The sequence below is a fragment of the Plasmodium inui genome (genome assembly GCF_000524495.1).
Source record: "Plasmodium inui San Antonio 1 unplaced genomic scaffold supercont1.1, whole genome shotgun sequence".
NCBI lineage: Eukaryota > Apicomplexa > Aconoidasida > Haemosporida > Plasmodiidae > Plasmodium > Plasmodium inui.
Genome location: NW_008481835.1, coordinates 1,488,907 through 1,510,684, shown reverse-complemented (window position 1 = coordinate 1,510,684; position 21,778 = coordinate 1,488,907). Strand labels below are relative to the sequence as shown.

Sequence of the window (21,778 nt, the reverse complement as noted above, 5' to 3'; positions counted from 1 at the left end):
GTCAAAAAAGATTCTTTTTTTTTTTTTTTTCCATTGGTCTCAGTTCTATTATTTCTTGCTCCACAGAAAACGGCAATTTAGTGGACAAGCTGAACTTTACATTTGCATTTCGCAAATTCTTCATTTCGACTTCTTGCATTAGTTTCTTCATATTTTTCGAATGGGTAACACGCTGCTTTGGTCTGTTTTCTCCGCTTTCGTCTGCACAATTTTGACACTTCTCCGGGGCTTGGTCTTCCCAATCGTCTTTTTCCAGCCCCCTTCGCTCATTAAAGTCATAAACAAAATTGGAAATGCCGCATATTTCGATCTCCGGGTGAACGAATGAAGCTTCTATTTTTATTTTTTTAAAACTAGCACACACTTTCTTCTTACCGATTGTATCTTCATGCACGTAGAGAATATCCTCGCACTTCTCCTCTTTGCAGTTGAGCGCGCTTACAATACACACCGCTTCGTTGCCCCCCTTGATAGACACGCTCCTTGGGGTCACGCCAAATATTTCAGGGCTTTCATTTTTTTTCTTTCTTTTCTTTTCGGATTCAAAGAGGAAGTGCAAGCTCCTTTCGCTTGTCCCTCTGTTGGAGATGATCAGCTCGTGGACGTATTTTTTGCTCGTGTGAATGACTTGGAAGTTTAGTTCGCTTTGGTTGACCAGGATGGGCGATCCGACTCCCTGCAAGGGGGGAAGCGGTATGGCCATATGGGAATTTGGCCGTATGGCGGTATGGTCGTATAGCGGTTTGGCCGTATGGCCGGTTGGCCGCTTCCCCGCTTAACTGCTTGTTGGTTGCACTATTTGGTGATGACCCACTGGCGGTCACGCATCTTGCGCCCCCCTCCGGAGCGCAGAAACCCCTACCTGGGCCTTCAGGGGAACCAAAATGTCCTCCTTCCGATGGACATTCACCCGCAGCGTGTCTGTGTACGCCGTGGTGTCTACGCACTCAACACAGACAGGAACAAAAACGGATTCGTGTGGTTCTATATAGAAGTTATTTTTCGAAAAGCTGAAAACAGGTAGCTCGTTGGATAAGTTGATAAAGGTATTAATCGGACTTTCATTTTTTATTTCAATGACTTTTTCTTTTACATCTAAACAGTTGCATTTTTCAAAGTCAATTATACTAGGAATAATTTTTACGGTGGGGCAAGTGCAGTAAGCTTTAATATTTGCAAATAGAAGATCATCACACCCGGATATTTTCACCTTAACCACGATGAGGATGTACCCTATAATTTTGCTCTTTATGCTAATGTTGACACTTTGGTGATGGTTTCTTCTGATCACTCCATCCTTCTGAGAAATGTGCAAGTCGCATATGTGGCAGATTTCTTCGTCCACAAATAATTCATATTTCACATCCGTGTTTTCCGACTTGTTAATGAGGTTAATTTGTTCACTGTACATTTTATCTATAATCATAGGTTCTATGTTTAGAAAAACGGGTTCGCATAATACTTTCGGCTTGGAACAGATGGCACGAAAAGGTAGATTCTTTTTATAAGTTTTAATTTCACCTAGATAAAGTTCTACACTCGTCATGTATGTCTTTATGTGTTTAGGGCAAAATGATAAGATGATTTGTTCTTCCCCAAATTTGTTCAACTTGTTACAATTCTTTTCAATTTTTACTTCATCTTTCAATTCGTTAGGAATATTAAATCCGTAATGAAGAGTCAACTCCGATTTGTTAACTATGGTAATAATTTTTTTGTACTCAAAGCTGTGTGACACTTGATTAAAGTTTATTTCTTCTACGTCTAATAGGATTTGCGGAAAATTGCACTTACTCACTACCTGTAATTTTCTTTTTACATTTGTATACTTCTGATGAATTATGAATGTCTTCTCTGATGCTCCATTCACTTTTGGCATATATACCATTTCGAGGGAGTGGGTAGAATTTTTCCGTAAAGTAAACTTTCTTCGTGCAACTTCAAATTCGTTATAATTATCCTCTACTTTTTCTATTTTCATGGGAACATCAAACTGAGTGTTGTTTACCATTTCGAAGGATAGCCTTCTGCATGTGTTAATGAGAATGTTGTCAATTTTGTGGATCCTCTCTGTTATGACAATTTCGGGTGCTATACTTTTTAAGTACACAACTATTTTTTCTTCCTTCTTGTATCCTCTTATAAATAGGAATATTACTATTTTGTAAAATGAGGCAAATTGGGGAAGCAGTGCAAGGGTGATGGGGGTGTTTGTGTCGCTGTAGAGTTTCTTGCACTTAGGGGATATGTCTATGATTTTTTTTTTTTTTTTTTACGATTTTTTGGCTCATAATAATGTGATAGAAGTGACTTATCGGAAGGTTCCGAATGAGATGCGTCACTCTTTTCGTCGTGTAATTGTGGTTCCTTTCGGGGTTCCCCGTCGAGTAGGTTATCTCCACTGCTCCTATCGCCATTGGTGCTGTCGCCACAGGTGCTATCGCTACTGCTGCTCTCGCTATTGCTGACTCCGCTTCCGCCACCTCCCAGGAAGGATTCCTCATTTTTGTATAGGGCATTTTCTACTATATTCTCGTCCAACAATTCGCTGTCCCGAATGAACGTCTTTTGGATTATTTTGTCCCCCTCGTCGAAGGTCACATCTTTTATATCCGTTGAAGGGTCATCCTGAAATGCATAAAAATGGGAATGACTAGTTGCGTCTGCTCTTGCGGAATGGAAATCATTTTAACAGTTTTCCTTCTTTTTTTAAATGTACTAATTCGTCTGTGCTGAATGCTTCGCTTGGCTGCTCGCACTTACATATTTACACTCGTACACATGATACTTTGTTATATTATATGTTAACAAAAAGAAGGATAAATTTTTAATGACGATATTTATTTCTTTGAGTTTATTAATGTACACGTCGTCAACAGTGAGATCTTTATCTTTTATTAGGACTTCGGCCACAATTCCTTCTCCTCGTATTTTCGTGTGGGTGCTCATTCCCTAAAAAATTAAAAGTTTTTTTTTTTTTTTTTAAATATTGCACATTTTGGCTTATCCTTTTGGTGCAAAATAGATAGAGTCTATTCTAATGTGCGCATTACATTTTCGTAATTTATTATCATGTAGTCTTCGTAAGTTCTTTTTTGGACAGGCAGGAACGTGATCTTTGTCTGCAGTTTTGCAAAAAAGTATGCGCGCATGTATTGGAATGTATGTGTACCCACAGAAAGGGGTGGGACCCATTCGAAAGGACAAAAGGGAGCATGCCACTTTGCGGCTAAGCGAAGAGCGTCTGTGTCCCCCTGCCGCCATTTTAAAGATAAAATTCTAACTTCTATCATCTCCCCCTCCTTCAGCACATGGATAGAAGAATTGACATAAAAGGGAGGTGCTAAGCTGATTTGAAATTTATTTTCATATTTCCCGATATTTTTTATCGTTATGCTTCTTTCGCTTTTCATATAAATCGGTGTTTCATTCATCTTTATCTCATCTTGCACATCCAAAATTATTTCATCGTTCATGCATCGTATAGGTAATGTAAAGGATTTATCCTGTAATGTAGAACGGAGTTTTTATTGATCGGAATGTCCGCTTGTGCAGTTTTACGGGGTGAAGAAAAAAAAAAAGGGGGATGGTCCAATTATGGAGGTGCTTTTTCTTTATGGGCAAACATGACGCAGCCCAGTTCTGCTGCAAACACGTTGTATACCTCTGTCTGAATCTCCAGATCATATTCGTAGTTTTCACACGACTGCGGGTAAAATTCCACCTAAAGTAAGAAGAAATGGTTGTATTATAGAAACGGATTTTTAACGAATCCTTTTAATTGTCACTCCGTAGGTTTATATGGTCGTTAGCGTTTCGCTTCTTCCCTCGCTTTTGTAAAAGTCTCATCTTCACAGGGTGTAATTCGGAAGACTGCCCTTCAATTAGCAAACATAAAAAAGTCATTGCGCTGTGTAAAGTCCCAACCTTGAAGGTAAATAGCATGCCGGGAGCAACCTAATAAAATGAAGTAATAGTGGAGATAATGCGAATAGAAACAAGTTGTACAAAAAAAAAGAAGAAAAAAAAAACATTCACATGCTGCACAAGGGAATTATTTAAAAGGTTTACCTTCTTTTTGACATCCGAAATGTACTTCACTTTGAAGACATGATTTTCTCCTAACTCGAACTTGAGGTTTCTCGCATTGGCATCGATATTTCTACAGAAATGAATTTTTAAGAAAAAATTTTTTGCAAAAATATTATCATCAGAAAGTGCCTCACATTTTGCTAACTGTTTTCCCGCACACTTCATGCGCATTCTCCGACTATGCGAAGACATGCAAAATGTTATTCGACACCCTCGCTGCAGAATTTGTTGCCCTTTCTTTACAACGGCCAAAGATCAACTTACTTTAACGTTATCACCCTTTCGTATTTCTTGAAAGGGGCATAAGAAGTGAAGGTAACGATGTCTGGGGTAATCTGAAAGTAGTTGCAAGAAATGTTATCCTTTAAGATGACCTTCTTTGTCATGTTCTCATTTTTTTTCCTGATAAATTCTTTTAAAGCCTTTTCTTTATTATGGACAAAGTAGGCGGGCCTCAAAAAAGGGGCACCCCCCCCTTCTTCCTCGTCACATTTATCATTTCTTTCCTTTTTGGTGCAGATCCCAAATTTGTTATCTTTCACCCCGCTGGTGTTGACTTCTTCCATTTTCAAATCATTTAAAAAGGGAGAAAAAGAGGTGAGCAAATGTCGGATTAGGGCACACTTCGCTTTCTCAATCAGTCTTGCGCTATGCCATTATGCTTCAACATCGCGGTGCATTCTGTGGGAACATTTTATCTCATGTGCATGTGTATTATTTCGCGCGCGTAGAGGCCAGGTATATAAGTAGGTCCCCTTTTCTTTGATGCTTCTCATGCAGTTAGACATGTGTAACGAAATAAAGAATGGACGAAAATGACAATTTTGAAGATATATAAAAGGGAAAAAATGCGAATTTTATCTTTATAGAAACATTTCACTGCTATTTCCCCCCTAAGATACGGTAACTGCGCAACTGATGAAATTCATTTTTACTTCCTAAATAAATGTTTTAACATTTCTCTCTTTCGCGGTCCGGTCCCTTTTTTTTTTTTTTTTTTTTTTTTCATTTTTGTCCATTTGAGCCGCACCATTTATTTCCCTTTTTCCTTAACATTTTTTTTTTCTTTGCACACTTGTAAAGTGTGGCAGATATTTTTCCTCACACGAATTGGGCATTGTCATCGAAGCAATATTCCTCACCACGTGGTACTTAATAACAAGTTTAACAAAATTGAAAATCCGCCAGAATAGTTAAGAAGAAATTACAAAAAAAAAGCAAATATAGTCAACAAAATGAACGACAACCCGTACATACCCGTTATCGAAAAATTAAATAGTGAAAAGAATCCCAATTTTTATATTTGTGGAAATGGATTTATAGCCCCATTAGACATCAAGAATTTGAAAAAAATTTCCAACACGGAAAAAAAAAATCTGCAGAGAGTTTTTAAGATGATGGACAAGGACAATACAGGAAAAATTTCCGTTTGCAATCTGCATGACATTTTGCATAAATATAATTACAAGATTTCCAAGGTTATGCCTCCTCCCGCTGTTTCATTTTGCGTTCAAATGAGCTACTTATTCTTTAGGAGTATACCCACTTTAGGCACTTCGCTTCTGCATCCTCATACAAAATGATGTATCAGCCATGGACGAATGAGTGTTTGTAGTGCTTTTCCTGCGTTGAGCATGCAAACGTTATAACTTTTGCCAATCGGCGTAGTGTAACTTGTCAACTGTGGATTACCCTCAAGAGGAAACGCTAGGCTGTGTCTCCTTGACGAAATTGAGGACGGAGAAAAAGAATAGGCAGACAAAAATGAGCGAATAGGCCGATAAAAAAGAATTTCCCCCCCTCTCCCCTCCCCTCCGCCAGAGCGAAGTCGAAAGAATGATATGGGAGTTCGATGACAACATGGACAACTGTCTAGACTATGATGAAATTTATTTTCTATACTTGCGGTGTGTAAACGACAAAAAGAATCAAATACCGAGTGATCTATATAACATAATTCAGTTTTTCATGTTCGACTACGAAATGAATGGTTACATAACTGTGGAGAAAACGCTGCAAATTTTGTATGTTCGTTTTGGTCGAGAAAAGATGGACTTGGAAGTCCAAGAAATTTTTGGAGACAAATATGAAGATGAGTTTGGGGTGGAAAAGCAGATATACCTGAAGGAGTACCTCGATAATGAAAAAAAGCGAATTCGAAAATTCAGGTTATCCTGCCTAACCGCTTCCGCGCGATTGCAAAAGTGAACCTGTTTGTTTGTTCAACCTTTTGTATGCATTGTCCAGCTGCGCGCATATATAGAAAAAAAATGTTTGTACATATATATCTATGTATTTTCCCCTTTTGGGGGGTCTCACTTTTTAACGCAGGACGGAAAATGACAAGAAAGGGGGAAAGACATAATTATATTTGTACTTACAGGCTAAGCAATGCCATCCATTTGTACAACCTGGAACGTTCACCTAACATAGTTTTATGTCAGCACGGAATCACTTCGCTGAATCTATGTTTGTATATTTTTCAAATTTTCATAGTCCATGACACCGTTGTTCTTCGAAACGAGTGCAGCGGATGTGCAGGTAACAGGGCACTTTTTTCCTTCCTTCTTCTCTAACTTAATCAAATTATCAGTTCTTCCTTTAAGCTGTTACAAATGGCACGCAGTAGCTCTCTGTTTATCCTCGTTTTTACATACACCCAGTAAAGCTATCATGTACTCGTCTGCCACACATGCACAGATATTTTTATTGCCTACATGCAGACACCATTATTCACTTTGCGCAAATTTGCAAACAGGCGTTTACTCATTTTTCTCTGCTCAATTTTAGAAATGTGTAGAGTTTACAACATACATTATTAAGATAAAACGGGACATTTAACTGTGGTCCATTTTTTTTTTTTTTTCTTTTTTTTTTTATGTACTTTTATGACATACGGAAAAAATACGTAAACATTTTACTTAACCTGGAACGTAAAATCGGGTACTAGCCAAATTGAAGAGTTCACTTTTTTTTCGAAAAAATGCAATTATGTAATTTTACGAGGTTGCATTCCCCTTAACCATTTTTCTGCTTTTTTTTTTGTTACATTTGTTCATTATTCTTCATTATTTATTTCACTCTCTGCCATTTCGTATGTGTTATAAAAATTTCACATGCAACATTGACAAACGGGGAAAGGCGTAATATAAATTCGGCCTATATGGTAACACCCAATTTTGCGCGTTTCTCGTTCCCCCCTGGGTTTCGTACCATCATATGCATACGATATTTATCCGCTCACAGGTCGTTCCTGAAAATTGCTGCCATGGAGACTCAAATTCGTTAAGCAGGTGTATATACGAGCCCGTATATGTGTTAGGTTATATGCATATCGATCTGCGTTTATTCACCTTTTGCAAGTTTACATCCACAGAAGCATCTCATGAAGAGAGTACTACCCCATTAGCATTTCTTTTTTTTTTTTTGCGTTTCACCCTTTTTTTCCCTTGGTGACGTCTAAATTAAGAAGTTACTTGATGCGATCATCGTGGTGAAAACGAGCTCTTTTAGTTTATATTTAAAGCTACCTTGTGCTTAGGATGGTGATTTTTTTTCGCCAATTTTTTTTCCTATTTTTTTTCTTGTTTTTTTTCCTGCCTTTTCTTTCCGTTTTCTTTTTCCTATTTCTTTTCCAGTTTTTTTCCTATTTTCTTTACAGTTTTTTTCCTATTTCTTTTCCTATTTATTATCCAGTTTTTTTCCTATTTTCTTTCCTTTTTTTTTCCTATTTCTTTTCCTATTTATTATCCAGTTTTTTTCCTATTTTCTTTCCTTTTTTTTTCCTATTTTTTTTCAAGTTTTTTGTTCGTTTTTTTTTTCCATTCCTGTTGCTCCAACACCCGTTCACACTCAAGTTTCACCCAAATACCCGAATCACGTGCGGACTTTTCAGCACATATACAACATATGATCGCCCTCCTTGCATGACGACAGTGCCCCTATACATGTGAAGCATCCCCTTTGAAGTTTGCATACTCCTTATGGGAAAGCTCCTCGACGTAATTTGTAACTTCTTCACGTAATTTGTAGCCTCTCCATGCATTACATAAGTGCTCCCCGTTTCTCCTCCTGTGAAGTGCGTAGATAGCTACAAAAATACAACAATAAAAATATCCCACTATGCTATAAGGAACAGTGTCAGATAAAAGGTCGAAATTACGAAGAACAGAATTTAATTCTCTTCCCCCCACACTCCACCATCTTAACTAACTTATGTTTTAGGAAAAATGGAAGAACCCAAAAAAAAGAGAGAAAAGCAATCTAATGTTGTCTTTAGATTCATTGCGACCGTTTACATTAATTTATTCCTACTGTTGGTAATGATACTTGGTCTTGGCTCGCAAATAGTATGCTTCTTTTTATTCTTCCCCCTGATTATATGCAACAAAAAGGCGCGCGTAACGATATTTGGCTACTGCTTTAGGATTTGTATGTACTTTAGTAAGTAAAAAATGGGGAGGCTGCTTAAAAGGGACCACGAGAGTGGGAGCCACAGTGAGAGAAGTGTAGAAGAGCTCCAAAAAAAAACATCCCCATGTGGAAGGAAAAAAAAAAGTGTGAACAGTCAACTTGCTCCACTGCACCAGAAAAGATAAAGCGCGAATCAACCATGCGTCTGTGTGTATAGGCACCCACATGATTGTACACCTTCATGTGTATTGCCACCCCTCATGCGATGGCGATTTCCTCCCCCTATTTCGACATAGTATTGTCCCCTTTGAACCCATTTTGGAAATTAAAAATCATCAGGAAACCGAAGAAGGGATATAAGACATCCAAAACTCTGTTATTTGTCAACCACTTGTCTTCTCTAGACCCGTGGATAGTTAATGCATGTACGCTGCAATGGAATTTGAAGTACGTCTTTAAGGCCTCCTTATTTCGAATACCCATTGGAGGACAGGCATTATACTTATCAGGAGACATTCCGATTTATTTTACCAAAGGGAAAGGTGGATGGGAAATTAAACCAGGAGGTGTAGCGGAGATTATGAAAATGTGTAAAGAGTACCAAGATATGAACATAGGCACAGTTGTATTTCCGGAAGGCACACGTTCTCTTACTGGACAGTTACAGTTTTTCAAAGCAGGTTTTTTTAAATTCGCAATTGAAAATAATTGTGAAATATTGCCATGTGCATTACATGCCTCTGGAAATTTGTGGAATGTCAAATCAAAACTGTTTGGAATAGGAACTGTGTATTTATCTTTTGGAGAGCCTTTTCATCCGGCCCCTGGAATGACTGTCGATGAGTTGAAAGAAAAAACGAGGAATGCCATTTTCGAATTGATTAAGGAGTTCCCCGATTATGATCCGGAGGTAGTAGCAGAAGGGAGGGGAAAAATGAGAAAGTGGTTAACTCTGAATTTGTGCGATTTGTAAGACATATTCACTACCGCCCATGTTCTGCAACACACTTATATATATATGTCTTTTTTTTTTTTTTTTTTTTTTGCATCCCCCCTAGACGGACAAGTTAGCAACCGAAATGACGAAATCGAGAGGACACGGTCTTTAGTTGTCGCGGCATTACGTTGTGCCTTCGCTGCGTTGTGTTTTTAAAATTACGCCCCTTTTTTGTCTAACACTAACTCTAACTGTGATTCACTCTATTTGACGTAGTTACTCCTTTTATTGCAGATTTCTGCTTCGTTACGTTTTTTAGTGCTACTTTTTTGTAATGTTCGGTTCGATGCCTCTCCTTGTTATTGCCACTATTTTTTATTGCCACTCCTTTTCAACGCCCTATTATGCGATTAGCCGTTGCTGCACTCCATTTTGCGTTGATGAAGGCCCCCATGGGGTGAGCTTCAAAAAAACTGGATATTTCCAAACATTGTAATAAATTTCCCCTTATCCTTTTTTTTTTTTTTTAAATTCCCCCTTCTCATAACGCTTATGTATAATTTATTGAAAAGAAAAAAGAGAATAAAAGAATGGAACGTGCATAATTTCAAACAATAAGGGGGCATACAAGGTGTACATCATCTTTTTTTTTTTTTTTTTTGTTTTTTTTAGCGGGGAAGAGGTACATCCAAATTGGCTACTACTCGCTCTTCAGCCACCATCTCTTTCAACTTGTGCCTCCTTTAGGTGACAACATGTGGGTGACGTTAGTCCCAAGGGGTCCAATACAGTTACGTAGCCATTGTAGAAGTGGCGGTTGGCCCTTTTCTCCTCCCCCTTTCGAATTTTACCCCCCATTTTTATCACATCAATTTGCGATAAATTTGTAATTTTTTAAAAGTAACCTGACCCAACATTGAAAAGAAGTGCCTGCGTTGCTTAGCAAAAATGGAAGAGGAATGAAAAGGTGTAAAAATTGAGAAAAAAAAAAAAAAACATATTTTGCATACATAAAACAACGTATATATATATCGTCATTGGAAACATTTCGGGGATGAATGAAAAAAGCGCAAATGAGAGCCGAGCAGAAAATATACCTAATAAGATCCTTCACAGGTAACTCTTTTTAGAAAAAAAAGAAGGCCATAAAAATACTTCAAACGGAGCGATGAGAAAAAGTGAATTTCGTGAACAATCGGGTGCCAAGAATGACGCAGGCAGAAGGCAGTGTAACACCCTCTACATATATGCAGTGCACGTGTAGGTACTGGTGCTTCGTGCCCTTTTTACTAATAGATGTCAAAATTGGCCTTTGGCAAGCGGAAAGAAGTAGTAACATTCTCCTTGGAAGAAATGTACATCAGAAGTTACCCACCTGAGAAGTGACCCACTTGAACGAGCTTAACAAACCAAAGCGTGAGAAGAACTATGTCGCCGGAGTTGTTCAATGAAGTTGAATTCATCGAGAAGCATTACAACTTCAGGAACCCAGAAGGAGGAACCACATTAGACGAGAATGAGGAGGACAAACTTATCCAATTAATTACACTATGCAAAAACAAAATCGAGGGAGGAGTAAAAGAGGGTGAAGTTCAGCTGAAGAACTACATAAAGGCGCTGAAAATTCTCATCTTTTACATCCCACATAACGATTCGATTAAAAAGAAGATAACGGAAAGGAAAAGGTACCAGAGTTTATTTTTAGGGAGGCAAAATAATGCTGACGATGTGAATAGCTTAAGCGGAAATCGAAGTAGTGAGCTGGAAAGAGAGAAAACAATTGGAAATCTCTGCCCATACGCAGACGTGGACAAGTACGAATTAATATTTTTAATTAATTTAGTAACCCACAATGAAAACAACTCGGAAATATTTTCATTTCTGTACCCTTTTTATTTTTATCATATAATCATGAATGAGCTTAATAAGGATCACATTTTTATGCTGCTGAACAATTTTATAATAAACGACAGAACGTATGAGCAGCTCTGCACCATGGAAGATTTTTCCTTTGTTATTTTTTTGTCCCTTTGGGATTTCTTAAAAAAAATTAAAAAGAAGGCAACCATCTGTAACTACTTTTATATATTTATGGAGAATTCCCTGAAAAATGAAAATAAATTATTTTTACACATTTTGAAAAATATGAAATTGTTGTATGTTGATTTTTACGAACACACGGAAAAAATGAACGAAAATGTGTTTTTTTTTTTCAAGAAAAATATTATACCGAGCAAGTGGAAAATTGTTCACCGGGGGGATAACAGAAACTATTTATTCAAATACATTGCATTGATGTTTAAACTCATTTACGAAGCAGTGTACAATATCCTTGATGAAAAAAACTTGGAATCAGAACAAATTTGCAAATACCAAAATGTCTACAAAAACACTGTTGAGCACATAAAGGAAAGTATAAAGTACATAAATAACGTAAACTATTTTGACAACTTCCAAGAAGCGCACATCGAATTGTATCACAAAAATGTTCTATTCATGGATATGTTCGTATATCATAAAAAAAAATTCAGTTTAGAAATTTTCAAGCTAATTTTATTCATTTCCAACATTTTTAGTGACCGTTATGAACAACTGGACAACCTCTCTTGTCCAGAAAAAAAAAACTTTGTTGACATTATTTTTACGTACTTAAAAACGATTTTGCGAGTGCGAAGTGACCATTTATCGAAAAAGGAGGAAATGCTTTATCATAAATTTGTTTTAAACAGATACATCCTTAGCTTCGTGGCTAACTTTTCCGCGAATCAAGTGGTATCGAATTATATCAAACAGATTAACGGTACGTTGGAAGAGTCCAAGGGGTGGTTGGAGAGGGGAAGACTACCCACACGTGGATTTACCCAACATCAGAAGTGAGAAACCCGTTCAAGTCAGCGTAAAGTGTCTTATTGCTGTTCTTTTATTTTTCCTATTTTTCTTCTTTTCTGTAGGCCTCGACGTTTTGAGAAAATTCATGTACATTGACGATAGGGACACTTGTCTAGCAGAATATTCCATTTTGGTATGCCAGCGCAAGATTGCGCACATGGAGGGAGTACAATTAATTGTGCATTTCTCTCATCGTACGTACAATTTCATGCACGTGTGTGCGCTACATGAACGGCCTTGATCCACACCACGCCACTTTCTCCTTTTTTACCGATCAGGCCATTAAACACATTAAGGAAAATGAAAATTTGGACGATTTCTAATTAAAGGCCCTAGTGATATGGAAGAATTTTTTTTCCTCATTTTTTTTTGTAAGCTTTTGAATATGGTTTTTTTTCATGTGCAATTTACTCAAAATGGGTGTTTTGCACCCTCCTGCCTTTTTTCCTATTTGGAGGTAAATCTTCTGTTTAAGGAGCATCCCCCTAGCCGTTTTCTTTTAATTTCAAGCACACGGGTAGTTTTTTACGTTTCCGAAAAATGTGCATCTATTTGTTCGTTCTGTTGGAAAAAAAGAAAAGGAGAAACTGTTCCAAGGCACACAGATGAGGGGGTATATTCCTCGTGAACACCTTCGAACAATTTCTCCTTTTCTTTTTTCTCCCATTTTGTGTCTGTTTTTCCTCGAAGTCCAGTTAGGACAAATTCGCTTAAAATACAATAAGGCGTAATTCAACAACGTTGAGAGTAACCATTAGGTTCAGGAGGAAAGGAATGGAAAAAACACAAACTGTAGGCTGTTCGTACAGCTTAACTTTTTCCTGTCCTATGTTTTATGTTCAACCTGAAGCAACACATACAGCAAAGTACGGAAGTAGAAACTAAAGGGTGAGACGAATTTTGGTCCTACTAGTCACCATCGGTTGGGTCGTTTAAAACTCCATAACGAACTTTTTCTTTTATAAATGCGTTCGAGACTTGATAAAGTTGGCTCTTAAAAATGGAGAAAAGGGGAGTAGGCCAACAAACACATGCACATCAATATATGCGTGTGCAGATGCACAAAAAGAATACACCGCTGTCTGCTTCGTTAAAAAAATGAAACGCGGACGACGAATTTTATCATCTAACGCAAACACACGTTATATCGTTATGAAGGAAAGTATATACAAATATACTTGTGGTAGTTACAAACAAGCGGGGAAAAGGGGCCCCTGCATGCGCGTGTGTGCGCGGGTACCACGGGGCTCGCGGCAAAACATGTATTCACGCTTAAACGTGAAAAGGATGGCAAAAAGAGACAAAAAAATGACAAAAAAAGGACAAAAAAAGGACAAAAAAAGGAGAAGACTTCTCAATATTGACAAAATGGCATTAATAAGAACCACGCGGAATCACAAAAAATGAGCAATGCTGACAAAATTAATAATGTTTTAAGGTGGGAAAGGTGGACTTGAAAAGATAAACAAAAGCGGTGCGATGTACTATGTGGAATGTGCGGTGAGCGGGATTGCATTCTGGGAAGGTGTGCTCATGGAGGACAAGTAAACCTTGCGAATGGATGTGCTAACATGACCCACCTCATCGCAATATGTGTCTACAACACGCGCATAAAGTGAGAATACTGTGTCCATAGCGCGTGGTTAGGAGTTTGAATGAACCTAATTGCGCTTACCGCTATTCCCACACTTGAACTGACCATATGTAATACTATTGGGGGGGGACTATACAAAATCCATCGCAGCGAGAACCAACTAGACGTTCTTAATTAAGTAGTTTATTAACTCCTCCTGTTGCATAAAACTGTAGTCCTCGTTCTTCGAATTAAAAATTTTATAATTAACGTCATTTAACTTTATTGGATTGTGGGCATCGAAAGAGACGTGGCAGCCACTTGACTTGATCGAAATGATAAACCTGATCTTGTGCGGCTTAAAATTTTTTATCTTTTTTTTCGTGTTTCCATTATTGATGGAAAAGTAAATATACGAAGGGATGTTCCTCTGTAACAACTGTTTGGACAAATCATAGGCTATGAGCAGGTTCGACATTTCGTGCACCTGAATAACCACCTTGGGAGAGGAGTAACTGAATGGCCCAGTGTTAACTGGAGACTGGATTAAATTTGTGGAGCAGGAGAAAACATTTTGATGATTGGGGGACGGTAAGATATTTTTAAAAATCTGTGTCCTCTCCGATGTTGCAGTGGACTGAACATTTAGCGCCGGTTTCTCATTAGACTCTGTCACCTTTAAGAATATTTTCTCTACATAAATTTCGACTCCATAGGCTTTCATGTTTAGCAGCTTCGAATCGGTGCCACCACCACCCGTGTCGTAGCCGACCCCGTAGCAGGTATCGCTGTCCAGACAGATTCCCTGGTCTTTGCCAAAGCGACTGAAGGTGTTATTCATTATGCCCACGTTGGTACCCACACCGCCAGGCAAGACTGTACCAGGCACCGTGTCCCAGCTCTTCATATGCTGAATGATCCGATCGAATTTCCCGCCGCACGCTATGATTTCCCTGTTTTTTCCCTCGGCGATCACATAAAATATAATTTCATTTGAAAACACGCTTTCTTCGTAATTCAGGAATAAATCAAAACAGGTATTCTCCATGACTGTGCTTGTCCCGATAAAACTATTGATCTTTTTCACCTTGTCTATCAGCAAAAGGGTTTTCACCTTGCTGATCGTGCTTGGATTCCTTTTATCGTTCGGTACGATGTGGGCTCTTTTAGGGGACGCGTCGTTGGCACCGGAACAGGGGTGCCCACTAGCAATACTGGGGGAAGCGACATTACCACTAGTATTCGCACTGGCGATGGCCCCCCCTCCTGTGACAATATCGCTGCCGCCATAACTTGGGTTTGTCTTATCCTCATGCACGGCAGAAGAGCTTTTATAATAAGGAAGAAGGACACCCTTTTTGCTCAAATCATCAGATATGAACTTACTCAAAGAATTTAAATATTCGTCCACTTTTCCATTTTCGCATTTGAGCTGAAATAGGGAATAAACAAAGTCGCACACCTTGGAGAGATTATTGCTGCTAATTTTGAACTTCTGTAAGAGAGGTGTAATGTTCGCTTTATTTCCTAGGACAGGCGAATTTTTCTTTAAATGAATACTCATTTCTTCACTAAGATCTGGCAGGATGTCTAAACATTCGTGCAGTATCAGAGGGAGCAGGTCAATGTAGGACCATACAAATATCAACTTGTTAAGGTACGAAATGTGGTTATACAAGGGGCAGACGGATACCAGAATGTCCGCATTGGAAAAAATGGAGAGATAATTTAATTCTTCCTGTCCGTACACATTCTTCGAACTGATTAGAATGCAATAGAATATCTTTTCAGCTTCTTCAGGGTAAATTGCAACAGGGGGATCCTTTTTCGGGGGCTTGCTTCGAACGCTGGGATATTTATAGGTACACCCACTAGTGTAAAACTTGAGGAAAAAATTGGATTCATTATGCCTATTGTAGCATTCGATATTTTCATAGATGTACTCAGAGAATGCAAAAAAGAAGGAGGGCCTCAATGTGATGCTGTTGCCATAAATGTCTAGTAGGTATACTAAATTGTCGAGGTGGCTATTCCTATTGGTGTTTATAAAGATGTTAGACATTTTGAGGTCTTTTTTCTTGCTGATAGTGTGCGAACTGCTGCTCTCATCCACATGACAGTGTTCCAAATTGGTATAATATTTATTTCGCAAAATCATTGGAGTGATTAAAAAAATGGCTCCCCTTTTTCTCAGGGAAGTTATAATCTTTTTCTTAATGCACTTCTTCATATCCGATTCTTCCGTAAACATTTTTGCGCCTTGAAAGGATCCGATGTCTTCCTTTTTGATTAGACTTTCTTCCTTGCTATTGGCAACCCTGTCAAAGAGGGTACTAATTATAGTATGCACTTCCTCACAGTTCCTTTTGTTTTCCACTAAATTATAAATTTCGGTGAAGTCCTTTTCGAAGGAGAATAAAAAATTTTCATGCAGCAGGGAGTACGCACAAGATCTTTCCTGCGGGTTTATGGCTAACAATTTGGATAAGAAGTGGAAAGTTTTCTCATCTGATTTTATATAATCCGGGTAGATTCCTTTTAATAAATTAGATAACACTATGGACCTCTCCATGAGAGTAGAAAACGGCTCGTGAAACATTTCGAAGAACACCACACCTAGGGAAAAGATATCCGCTTTCTGATCAAAATGTTCGCCATTTAACTGCTCGGGTGATATATAATTTACTGTTCCTGCAGAGGGGTTGATATTATTACTATTGTTGTCAATTCGGGTGGTTAATCCGAAGTCTCCTATTTTGGCTGTCAAGATGTTGTCACTAATTTGAAGGAAAATGTTGGACGGCTTTATATCTCTGTGCATAATTTTCATATCATGTATGTAGTGTAACCCTTTTAAAATTTGCTTTATCAATTCCCATAGGAGTTTCTCATTTTTATATATAAACCCGCAGTCTATGGCCTCCCTCAGCGTCTTCCCTGGACAGTACTCCATCAGTATGTACAGATATTTCTCATTAATGTCTATCCCTTTTTTCTCCTTATAGTATTGCCGCATATTCACTATTTCTTCCATATAGTGTGTATAATTTTTTTTCTTCCTACTGATATGTTCGTAATGATTTTCCACTTCATCGTGGAGGTAGTAGTCGATGTTATTTTCCACCCAGGCATCGTAGTACCTTACAATATTTTCATGTTGCAACTTGGCAATCATTATCGCTTCTTCCATTATGTACCGGTTGTTTTCATTCATTAGGTCACTACTGGAGTGTAGGTAAGAGGACGCCCCTTTTTTGCTGCTGCACAAAGTTATTTTCTTCAAAGCATAGGTAATATTAAATCGCTTGTTCTTTACCTTCATTACGTATCCGAATCCACCACACCCTAAAACACGTTCCTCTACAAAATCTCGATAATACCTCGAATATTTATTAATTAATTCTTTGCATATTTCGTTACCCTTATCTGACAAAATATGGGTTAGGGGGATATTTTCATTCATAATTTTCATGAATTTTTTTCTTTTTTTTTCGTTTTCTCTTACGTATTTTCCTCCCCTACTTCCCATAATGAGAGAAGTAGCACCTTTCCCTTTTTTGTTCATATAATCATTTCGAAGAAAATGGCTAATTTCTTCCAAATCTTTGATTGAAAATCCTGTGCCTTCATCCTTGTGACTGCTGTCTTCTTTCGCCGGCTTAATCGCATCTTCTGCGTCTACGTCTGCAGCTTCGCCTACGGGTTGGTACCCTTCATTGGACAAGTCTTCTAGATCTTCTTCCTTATCATGAGGGCAGCTTTTTTTCATTTCGCCGTTTAGGGTAGCGTCTCCATTCTTTTGCTGCTTCCGTACCTCCCTGGCGCTTTCTGCATCCGCCCGCACATCGGAAGACGAACCATTCGCGACGTTCCTCCCTGCCCCCTTAGTAACCTCCCTCTTTGGATGTTTCCCTGGGGACGACTTATGCGACTGTTTATCATCCGAATCGTCATTTTCCTTGTTTGAAAAAATGATGTTCTGGTCGAAGGAGTAGGAAATTGGAGCTCTCCTTAACTGTTCTATGTCTTCATTCTTGTGCAAAAACAAGTTATCCTTCTGTTCGTACCAATTCATGTGCTCTTCGAACTTCTCCCCCGTGGAAAACGTCTTACTCTCTCCAATCTTGGAACTATTCGGAATATTAACACCATTAGATTCGTCCTCCCTTAAAGATTTATTATCGACATTCTTCCCATCCTTCCAGCATGGACACGTCATGGAACTCTTATCATTGATCCCATTGTATAAATACAAAATGCTATCCTTAAAGGGGAGTCCTTCTCGTGTAATATGGTCCAACAGAAGCGTAATTCTGTAGTGATAGCATTTATGGATCTTAGAGTTATCTATGCTATAACTTAATCGCTTCCTGTTAAAATCGACTATGATGTGAATATCCGCGTATCTCAGTTCGTGTTTGTTTGGCGACCAATTTATTCTGTCTACCTCCAGATATGCATTTAGTTTGGTCAAATCATTCTGTGTGTTCGTGCTTTCCTCCACGAACTGAATGCTATTGGATTCTTCATCGCCAATGACTTTTTTGAGCAATCTGGGGAAAGAAGCGGAAAAAAAAAAAAAAACGCGTAGAGTGATGAAGAGCGGGACATGCACATGCATACAACGGATGCCCCAAAGAGAGGAAATGCACCATCAGCCGCTACCACAAGCAGTGCTCATATATTTCCTTCTAGAAGTACCCCTCTTGAATGATGTCTATTTCGATGTTCTTGTTCAAGGTCAAGGTGCAAATGTCGTGGAAGATATTTTCCGCAGAAATGAGATCCTTTTCTTCCGTCGGAGATTTTTTCTCTTCCATGTTTTCGCTCTGCTTACACCCTTCACTGTGTGAAGCGCAGAAATGCGAATGCAAGTGTACAGGACGGGAAAATATGCACACACATGCACAGGAAGTGTGTTACACGTCGAATGCCACCGCAGGAAAGCCGCCCAGATTTGGTCTTAATTGCTATCTTTCTTGGGAAAAGTCTCCCGTCGTTGGTTCTCAAGTTACTTCGTTGTGTTCTTCGATATTGTGCGATATAATGCGTTACGTTGCGTTATTTTGATGTTTTCTTTTTTTTTCTATCTCCCCTCTGCGAATATCAGTTTTCTGACATTCGAACCACTACCGAGGACACATTTTGGCAGATCATTTTCCAAAGACTTTTTTTTCCTTGATTAATTTTATTTTCTGTTCTTTTGCTTCCGTTTTTAACGGCATATATTTTTTGTTAATTCCACCCGTTTGTAGTTTTGCTCACCGTGCGGTTGACTTCTTCGTTTCGCAGTTTGGTACATGTGTAAATTCCGAAAGTCTGGGTTTCAAGTTATAAGTGGCAGCTTCTAGCTGTCCTTTCTATGTTGCTTCTCTACTTTGTTCTTACTATGTTCCTAACTTTTTCCTATTCTGTATCTTCTTCTTTTCGATTCCTAATGTTCTCACCTCTGCTTTACCAGTGGGACGAAAATGGGCTGCCCAAATCTGTGTGACGTTCCACTTCCAGAAAAGGAAAAGGCAAAAACTGAATTTCGCATGCACATATACGTGTCTCCTTTTCACACGCAGGGCAACTGAACCTTTCACACTATTTTTTCATGCCCCTTGGCAAGTTCTGGAAATTTTTTGTTTTAAAAACTTGCACAATTTCCACTTTTCAATTCCTGCCCCTTCTTTTTCAAACTAATTTGTCAAAGTATTTTTATGAACAGGGATATGATTGTATGTACAAAAAAAAAAAAAAAAAAAATTCAAAAAAGAAGCCAAAGTAATATAATAGCAGAGTAACAAAATGACATAATAACGCAGTAGTGTAAAGGATTATACACGTTAGGTCATTTTACACTATGTCACGTCCGCCGCGTTACCGTTAGAATTAGTAAAGCATTCCGTCCATTTTGGTTTATAAAAAGGAAAGAAGAACTTCTCCTTTGGAAGGAAACTACACCATACATTATATTTCCTTTTAAAGATGCTTCTTTTTTGCGTTATTCCTTTTTACACTGCTAATAAAATAACCCGAATTATTTTAAAAAAATCATTTAGACTAGTGTAAAACTTGGGGAGATATGCAAGTCGGCAGCGTTCGCTCGCGTTCGTAATGACGGGCGGGAGAATATGTAAATCGCTCTGGGGTGAAATTAATGTGCGCACTTGAGGGCGAGGGCAATTAAAAAGCCAATTAAAAACGTAATTCAAAAGCCAATTAAAAACGTAATTCAAAAGCTAATTAAAAACATAATTAAAAACGTAATTAATAAGGTAGCTTAAGAGAGGAATTAAGAAGGCAATTATTCGGGTAATTGAAAGGGCAAATTGGAACGCCAATTTCCAAGGCCAGCTTAAAAATCTAAGTTCTAAAAGGCCTGCTCGTGCGTCTAAATCGCGCTAGTGAAATTCTCCCTATTTCGAAATACGCTAGCAGGACAATTTCGCGATGATCACACCTTGGGCATTGCAATTTGTATGCTGCTGCCATCAAGGAAAAAAAAAAAAAAAAATGATTCCAAAATGTCTTACCTAGGTGCATATTACCGATACGTCATAAATAGATTATGCGCAACATGCACTTTTTTTTTTTTTTCTGTTTTTTATCTTGAGATGTTCATTCTTAAACAAGACATCTTTTCTTATGTGTTCGAATAAAAACTGTAATTTTGCGCTATGGTTAAATCTACACAAAGAAGTGGAAAATGCGAAGAAATAAAATAACCGTTTTTAGTGCCTTAACTGTGAAGCTGTTCCCCCCCAAATGGATCATTAGTCGGGGTAACCATTTAGCATAATTAGGTCCTTTTTTTGAAAAAAAAAAAAAAAAAACATTTAGACATCATGATAAATGCTTTTTCTCTTTGAGAAAAAATAAATTCCCCCTTTTGACCACCTAAAATGCGCACATAACATTTCGTTCCTACTTATCTGTACTAAACGGGACTTCTAAACAGACACGCCGTGTTTATAAGCCCATATGAGTATTCTACAGGAAGGAATAGAGCTACACCTAATGGGCATATTTGTGTGTACCATTTTGAGCATTTGCCCCGCTTCAAAAACGTCTTTTTAACACTGCTGCGGGAGTGACATAACGCTACGTAGGGGACGATTAGCAGAAGGTCACTTGGCCGCTTCCTGTTTTCCCCTTTGCCTTTTTTTCTCGTAAAATGACAGAAAAGGACGCACATCCGAAAGGCTTAAAGACGAAGGTACTGGGAAAGGGGAAAAAACGCGTAGCGCTATGAAATGGGCACCGATGTATCTACATAGAGTGGTGCATCTACACAGGGGTGCATCTACACAGGGGTGCATCTACACAGGGGTGCATCTACACAGGGGTGCTTCTACACATAGGGGTGCTTCTACACATAGGGGTGCTTCTACACATAGGCGTACTTCTCCCCTTTCGTGACCATCCCACTCCATGAACAGATAGGCGAACTCGCAAAGGCACTGAGGGGCGTGTCCGCTGAAAGGGACATTCCCACAAATGAAGAGGCCAATTTGGAAAACGCCCTTTACCTCAAATTGTACGAAGAAAAAAAAGGCACCATAACCGAATTTTTGAATAAAGAAAAGAAAAAGGTGTACGACCAAATGGAGAGCTTTAAGAATGACGCGCTCAAAAAAATTAACATAATAAATGAAAAAAACGAAGACGTAAAAAAGCAGACAGATATATTAACCACGGAGAAGAATAAAAATTTGTGCTTCATCAAAAACTTGGAAGCGAAGCTTGAAAATATTAAGAAGGTCATCATGTGAGAGGCCCCTTCCCCGAAAAAAAAACACATCCATAGATACATACATTCATACATACATACATCAACACATCCATTAATACATCTGTCCATACATCCATACGTAGCTGCGTAGCTA

General features: G+C 38.4%; 6 protein-coding genes across 6 annotated transcripts; 4 read left to right on the top strand and 2 right to left on the bottom strand.

Annotated features, from left to right (window-relative positions):
• Position 1: 1 nt before the first annotated feature.
• On the bottom strand, positions 2 to 4,658 carry C922_00347 (hypothetical protein; the record flags this gene model as incomplete). The annotated part of the gene is made up of 10 exons (XM_008815964.1): positions 2 to 676; positions 863 to 2,157; positions 2,277 to 2,628; positions 2,764 to 2,952; positions 3,054 to 3,122; positions 3,285 to 3,506; positions 3,665 to 3,724; positions 3,928 to 3,957; positions 4,072 to 4,162; positions 4,357 to 4,658. 10 exons carry the CDS (start codon positions 4,656 to 4,658, stop codon positions 2 to 4), a joined length of 3,285 nt encoding a protein of 1,094 aa, XP_008814186.1.
• Positions 4,659 to 5,327: 669 nt separating this feature from the next.
• Positions 5,328 to 6,300, top strand: C922_00346 (hypothetical protein; the record flags this gene model as incomplete). The annotated part of the gene is made up of 2 exons (XM_008815963.1): positions 5,328 to 5,570; positions 5,914 to 6,300. The coding sequence occupies 2 exons, from the start codon at positions 5,328 to 5,330 to the stop codon at positions 6,298 to 6,300; spliced, it is 630 nt and encodes a 209-aa protein (XP_008814185.1).
• A 2,021-nt stretch (positions 6,301 to 8,321) lies between these two features.
• On the top strand, positions 8,322 to 9,614 carry C922_00345 (1-acyl-sn-glycerol-3-phosphate acyltransferase; the record flags this gene model as incomplete). Its single annotated transcript, XM_008815962.1, has 3 exons — positions 8,322 to 8,535; positions 8,802 to 9,415; positions 9,564 to 9,614. The coding sequence occupies 3 exons, from the start codon at positions 8,322 to 8,324 to the stop codon at positions 9,612 to 9,614; spliced, it is 879 nt and encodes a 292-aa protein (XP_008814184.1).
• Positions 9,615 to 10,870: 1,256 nt separating this feature from the next.
• On the top strand, positions 10,871 to 12,654 carry C922_00344 (hypothetical protein; the record flags this gene model as incomplete). Its single annotated transcript, XM_008815961.1, has 3 exons — positions 10,871 to 12,242; positions 12,394 to 12,464; positions 12,610 to 12,654. The coding sequence occupies 3 exons, from the start codon at positions 10,871 to 10,873 to the stop codon at positions 12,652 to 12,654; spliced, it is 1,488 nt and encodes a 495-aa protein (XP_008814183.1).
• Positions 12,655 to 14,085: 1,431 nt separating this feature from the next.
• Positions 14,086 to 18,724, bottom strand: C922_00343 (PEK protein kinase; the record flags this gene model as incomplete). The annotated part of the gene is made up of 2 exons (XM_008815960.1): positions 14,086 to 18,457; positions 18,606 to 18,724. 2 exons carry the CDS (start codon positions 18,722 to 18,724, stop codon positions 14,086 to 14,088), a joined length of 4,491 nt encoding a protein of 1,496 aa, XP_008814182.1.
• Positions 18,725 to 21,066: 2,342 nt separating this feature from the next.
• C922_00342 (hypothetical protein) lies at positions 21,067 to 21,664 on the top strand (the record flags this gene model as incomplete). The annotated part of the gene is made up of 2 exons (XM_008815959.1): positions 21,067 to 21,108; positions 21,332 to 21,664. The coding sequence occupies 2 exons, from the start codon at positions 21,067 to 21,069 to the stop codon at positions 21,662 to 21,664; spliced, it is 375 nt and encodes a 124-aa protein (XP_008814181.1).
• Between the last annotated feature and the right edge of the window lie 114 nt (positions 21,665 to 21,778).